The following is a 6500-nucleotide window of genomic DNA, read 5'->3' as shown; positions in this document are numbered from 1 at the left end:
CAGAGCCCTGGTGTTTACTTGAGTCTGAGACATAGCTTGGGAGATACCTGGGAGGGTTCCCTGGCTTCTGCTAGAACCAATATATTGCATAGTATCCCAGATTGAGGTCACTGCTCAGGGTGCAGGTGAGTCTGGCTGATGATCCCGGGGATGCAGAGAGGGAGGGTGGCTGAGTCAGCACAGGCTGGGAGAGGGAACCTGCGAACACAGATACCCATGGTGATGGGGCACAGACCAAGATTAAGAGTCTTGCTGGTCTGAACCAGAGGAGCTGGTAGCAGCCCAGGCACCTGCAGTCTGTCCTCACCTGTGCAATGGGACAGGAGCATGAAGAGGAGAGGAGTCCAGGCCATGGTGGACACAGACTCCTGAGGCCCTGGGGCAGCGCTGAGAGGCCTGGAGCTCTTTCATCTTCTCCACTGTCCAGAAGGAGGAGGGGCATTCACACTAACTTGTTTTGCCAACTGGAGGTCTCTGCCCCAGCCTGAGTACTATTTGACATTCGAGCTTAGTTTTTGGTCTGATGAGTGAAATTCACAGTTTGCCCCATGGGAGTGACAAGGAAGGAAGCAGCTGCTGTGACCTTCCACAGGCCTGTGAGCAGGAGAATCTGCCCACCCCATGGAGGACGCAGCTGCTGAGTCTGTTCCAGTGAGTGCAGGCTCCACTGCCCCAGCTCTGGGGAGTTTTGGGAATTGTGCAGCTGGGGGTGCTCCCTACCCACATGTGCTAGCAAGGCCTACAGTGGCCCCTGCTGCCACTGTCCAGACTTCAGTCTCTCAGGGGTGATATATGAGTGGGGTCACCTGAATTCAACCCCAGACTTAAAAATTGACACATAATTGTCCAGTGAAATTTACTCCTGAAATATAGGTTATTTTGATAATAATAAAGTCTTTAATAGAATACACCATATTATTACATCACAAAAAATATTATTGAATGAATGGATTTTGCAAGACTCTGGCCAATTTTAACAGCTATTCCTGATTTTAAAAAAAAGTAGTTAATGGTACAGAAACAGAAAAAAGAAATATGTTTATAATATGGTAATACACAGCTTCTTACTTGAGGGGAGACATTTCCACATAGATCAGGAAAATGTAAAGGTATCTCCAGCCCCTTAGTGCCCTCGTTTCTCAACATTGTTATGCAACTATTAGATGATAAAATTACACAAGGTAAATCAATGGTTTGACAACCAGGGGTGTCCAACCTTGTTTTTTTTCTGCTGTAAATTGGAAGAAAAAGAGTTGTTTGGGACCACACTAAAATGCAAAACACTAATGAAAGCTGATGAGAAAAAAAAAAAAGCTGATGAGAAAAAAAAATAAATAAAAAAGAAATAAAGCTCTGTGCTTAAGTTTTGCAATATTCAACACTGCAGAGAAGCAAAAAAAAGGTCTCAAATATTCTGCATGGTGCCCTAGGGCCACAAGCTGGACATTCCTGAGTGGGAAGCCTGGACCTGAGTGCATTTATGACCTTAGATATTTAGGGTTTTCTTCCAGAAGTGATAGTTCTATCTCTAATGAGCTAGAGCAGGTGAAATACAGTGAGAGTGGAGCAAAACACTTGGCAAAGACAACAGATAACATGTCTTAGAGCTTTTCCTGGGGCTCAGAGCAAAGAGTCACCTCTGAGGCTGTCATCCTGGTCTACATTGGGCCTCCTGCTCAGGGGGTAGTCCAGAGCACAGCACTCCTCACCTTATAGAGCTTCTTTATGGGATCTGGTGGCTCCAGACTGCATGAAAGTTACCAAATTCCCGAAGTTTCCTTTGCAGAAGGCTGTGAGCAAGTTACCAATACACTGAGACAGAGGGCCATGAGTCTGAGGACACAACACACATGTGGCTTGTGGGGCCAGAGGAAGAATGTAGGTCCTGTGTGACCTCAGGTCCCCTTCCTCTAAATGTCTAGCAAATGTTCCTTTTATAAATGACTGAGGGAGAAAGGCTCTAGGGCATGGTGAGACGCCTCAGAGATTTGTCTCCAGAATTTCCACTGTGAGCATTGTGATCACAGCTGTGTCCCATCTCCTGGCCAGGCTATAATTGGAGCAGAATGACTCCATCCACACGTATCCTGGGACTTAACCATCTGTAAGCCCTTCTTGGACCAGATTTGGGAAAAACCACTAAAGAGGAAAAATAGCTGTGACAAACAATCTAGTGCAAATGTCCTCATGATAAAATGATTTTTTTTCCTTCTAGGTAGGTGCTTAGTAATGGGATTGTGGAGTCAAATGAAAGTCAAACTATTTTGAGTTCTTTGAGGATTCTCTGTACTTCTTTCCAAAGAAGCTGTATTAGTTTGCAGTCCCACCAACAGTATAGAAGTGCTCCCTTCTCTCCACATCCATTTGCACTAGATTGTTTATTGCACACAATTTACAACTATAAAGATGTAGAAACAACCTAAATGCCTAAAAACCAAGGAATGGATTAATAAACTATAGCATATGTACACCACAGAATGCCACTCTGCCATAAAAATATGGAGACTTTACATCTTTCGAATTAACCTGGATGGAATTGAAACTCATTATTCTTAGTAAAGTATCACTAGAGTGGAAAAGTAAGTATCCAATGTACTCAATACTAATATGAAGCCAGTAGGCCAGTGGTTCTCAACCTTCTCTCGACCTTCCTAATGCCATGGGCCTTTAATATAGCTCCTGGGGGTCGCGACCCACAGATTGAGAACCGCTGCAGTAGACAAGCAAATATTCACATAAGAGACACACCCACCCAATTCAGTTGGGGGAAGAGGGAATGAGGGAGGAAGGAGAGGGGGGAGGGAGGGAGATTGACATGCTCTCACTTACTGGGCACAGTGTAAGGGGATAAGGCACAACTTCTGTGTGCAGGACATAAATACACTACAACATGGACTCTCCCTAACAAACCCAAACATTGTAACCTAATTGTTTATGCTCTCACATTAAACTGAAATATAAAAAAAAAAATCACAACAGGATAGCAAGTTATAATGCAGTTTATTTCTATTAAATTCTGAAGATCTTTTGTAAAACTAAAATTTGTTTCATTAAATAAGCTTAAGAAAATATCGGCCTTGGAAAATATTTTATGAGGAGAACCTCTGGGCAATTGAAGCAACACCAAAAAATACATTACTGGGATCTGATCAAACTAAATAGCTTTTGCACAGCCAAGAGCACAGAAAAGTAAAGCAAACAGAAAACCTTCAGAATGGGAGAAGATTTTTTACAGATTATGCTTCTGACAAAGGTCTGATAATTAGAATCCACAGAGAACTCAAACTTATCAACAAGAAAAGAAAAAGTAACCTCATTTCTATGTGGGCTTGAACAGAAACTTCTCTGATAAAGACAGGCGCATGGCCTACAAACACAGGGAAAAAATGCTCATCATCCTTAATCATCAGAGAAATGCAAATCAAAACCACTTTGAGATATCATCTAACTCCAGTAAGATTAGCCCATATCACAAAAATCCCAAAACTACAGATGTTGGTGTGGGTGTGGAGAGAAGGGAACACTTCTACACTGCTGGTGGGAATGCAAGCTAATATGACCTTTCCAGAAAGAAGTTTGGAGAATGTTCAAGGAACTAAAAGTAGACCTGCCATTTGATCCTGCAATTTCTCTACTAGGTATATACCCAGGTGATCAAAAAGCATTTTACAACAAAGACATTTGCACCAGAATGTTTATTGCAGACCAATTCATAATAGCCAAGACTTGAAAACAGCCCAAGTGTCCATCAACCCATGAATGGATTAACAAATTGTGGTATATGTACACCATGGAATAGTATGCAGCCATAAAAAGATGGAGACTTCACAACTTTTATGTTTACCTGGATGGAGCTGAAGTATATTCTTCTTAGTAAAGTATCTCAAGAATGGAAAAGAAAGTATCCAATGTACTCAATACTACTATGAAATCAATATATAATCCCCTACACATTCATATGAATGGTAAAACGTAACTATAGTCCAGAAAGTAGAAGGGAAGAGGAGAGAGAGGGGAGGAAAAAGGGGTGATGGGAGGAGGGAGAGCATTTGGGGGGACCTCACCTAATGTGCGTGATGCAGTGGTACATTTCAAAACTATTAAGAAATGAGCATAACGGTGATGGATGTGTTACTTAATTCAATGTAAGCATTTCACATTGTATATTAAACCAGTACACTGAAACGCATAAATACATCAATATACACAGTTATGATTTAAGAAAAAATATAAAATTATAAATAAATAAATAAATTTCACGTTTAAAAAATAAATAGTGAAAAACTAAATAAGCTTTAAAAATCTTTCAAAAAATAAGAAGACAAGGAGGCAATGTCTCAAATCTGAAGCAATGGAGTAGGAGTCAGACTCAGGAGCAGAAGGGGTAGTGGGCAGGGACTCACAGGTGGAGGAAAGTCACACGTCACACATCAGTGAGGACACGGTGGTCAACTTCCTTCCCCCCAGCTGAGTGGTTTACCAGCTGTCTGCACAGCACCCTCGTTCTCAGCACATCACACAGCGTCCCCTGCTGGCCACAGGGCCCACCTCCTCCACTCACTGTGACAGCTGTAAGTACGTAGGACACTGGTCTTTTCACATGGTACTTTCGTCCGGTGTCACAACCCAAGAAAAGAAGGAACCCTGATGATCTCACACTTAGATTTTCATCTCTGTGGAAAATGATTTTTGAATTATGATTTATTCTTTTTTTTTTCAAAACGGAGTCAAAATTGTTGTCAAACATACCCGGAATCTCCTACCTTGCCTGTTTCAGACACTGCTCATGATTGTCAGAGTGAAAGAGCACAATAAAAAGTGGGGACATTGTCTGCGTAGGGGATGGGGGTAGACAGGGAAGTGGGGGATGAGGATAGACAGGGAAGTGGGACTGCAGAAGCATCAATCAAGTGTGATGTTCATGTCCAGATCTATGGTGTAGGTCAAGGAATCCCCACTGAAGAGGATTTAGGGTGTTCTAATGAGAGGTGAGGACATGTGCCCAGACCACAAGGAGGGAGGTAGTTTCTGGTGACCCTGGTGAAGGGACTGGCAAGAGCAGAGAGATGGATAATCTGAGCATGGACTCCAGCAGCTCCAAACCGAGGACACAAGAAAAATCTGAGAAAACTTAGTTAAGCCTTATATTTCATTTTACCAAATACTAGGGCACATATACATTCATATGTGCAAATAGCCACATATATACTCAGTGGTGTTGCCTAACACAGGCTTGTTAATTACTAATTTTATTCATGTTAATATTTTTTACTGTCTTGAATAGTACACAATATTATGACTAGGAAGCCGTCATTTTTACAGGTCTAGTTTACACAATGCTCTGTGAGGTTCCCACGTGCTGAGTGATGCAAGGGGAGCCCATGAGTTTTTGTCTCACTTCCCCACTGGCCTGAAGCACCGTGCAAACCATTGAGCTCTTGTCCCATGCTGTACAGAAATAGTCAGCCTCGTCCTCATTCTGGAGTCCAGAGATGGTCAGGGAAGCGACATTTCCTGACCTGGACCCCGTGAACCTCTCTGAGATCCCTGGGGGTCGGTTGTGCACCCTGTCCACCAGGAGTTTGGGGGACTGACCTGGGTGCTGCTGCAGCCAAACCGCTCCCTCATTACCAACATTATTGCCGTTCCCAGTGCAGGTGAGTGTCACTGTCTGTCCCAGGCCCATGGACACCGATGGGGGCTGAGTCAGCCCTGCCTGGGCCAGAGACACTGTAAGGGGGACAGAGAGGACAGTGAGAGCAGAATCACAGACCGCTGTGAGTGAGAGTGAGGGGAGTGGAGCAGAGCTGGGTGAGGATCCCATAGCTCCCTTTCCCACACCCACTGTAAGGTGCACCCTCACCTGTATGACATGTGAGGAGGGTGAGGAGCAGAGGAGCCCAGGGCATGGTGCAGACTCAAGTTCTGCTCCCTGAAGTTCTAGTTTGGAGACTAAACTCTACTAATTCTCCTTATATTTCCCACTGTCTTCATGGGGGTGGAGCCACTACATTCAAATACGACTTTGCTTTCTGTCTGTTCCTGGGCCACCTGCCTGGGTACTCACAGGACAGCAGGAGAAAGAGTAAATGAGATCAGCTGGCCCCATGGCTGGAGGTGGACTGACTCATGGTCCTGCAGGTCAGTGCTGTGGCCCAAATCTAACACAGTGAACGCGGTGATGGCTGAACTCCCCTGCAGGCCCTCAGAGGTTTCCCAGGTGGGTGGGGCCATCTCAGAAATGTCCCCCACTGCTCCTCACTGTCTCCAGATCCCAAACCCTACTTGTCTTTCTGACACATCTGGGCATTCCAGATGTGAAGAATTAGAGGAACACTGAGTGTCCTGACCCTCTTTTCTGAAGTGTTCACGATGTTGGTGAAAGATACAGGGAAGCTGGGAATTCTCAGTATACTGAGTGCCAGGCTAAGTGATTCCCTTGCCTGCAAAGAGCTAGTCTTTCACCTGAATCAGCATCACGTTATGTCATTACTTTACTG

At 44.1% G+C, this 6500-nt stretch overlaps 1 gene segment (V, D, J or C); it reads right to left on the bottom strand.

The window, feature by feature from the left end:
- Positions 1 to 4844: 4844 nt before the first annotated feature.
- LOC128584899 (immunoglobulin lambda variable 10-54-like) lies at positions 4845 to 5929 on the bottom strand. The segment is given in 2 exon segments: positions 4845 to 5730; positions 5864 to 5929. Coding segments are annotated over 2 exon segments (447 nt in total).
- Positions 5930 to 6500: the final 571 nt, after the last annotated feature.

This window comes from Nycticebus coucang, chromosome 4 (assembly GCF_027406575.1).
Source record: "Nycticebus coucang isolate mNycCou1 chromosome 4, mNycCou1.pri, whole genome shotgun sequence".
Classification (NCBI taxonomy): Eukaryota; Metazoa; Chordata; class Mammalia; order Primates; family Lorisidae; genus Nycticebus; species Nycticebus coucang.
This window is presented reverse-complemented; position numbering and strand designations above follow the sequence as displayed.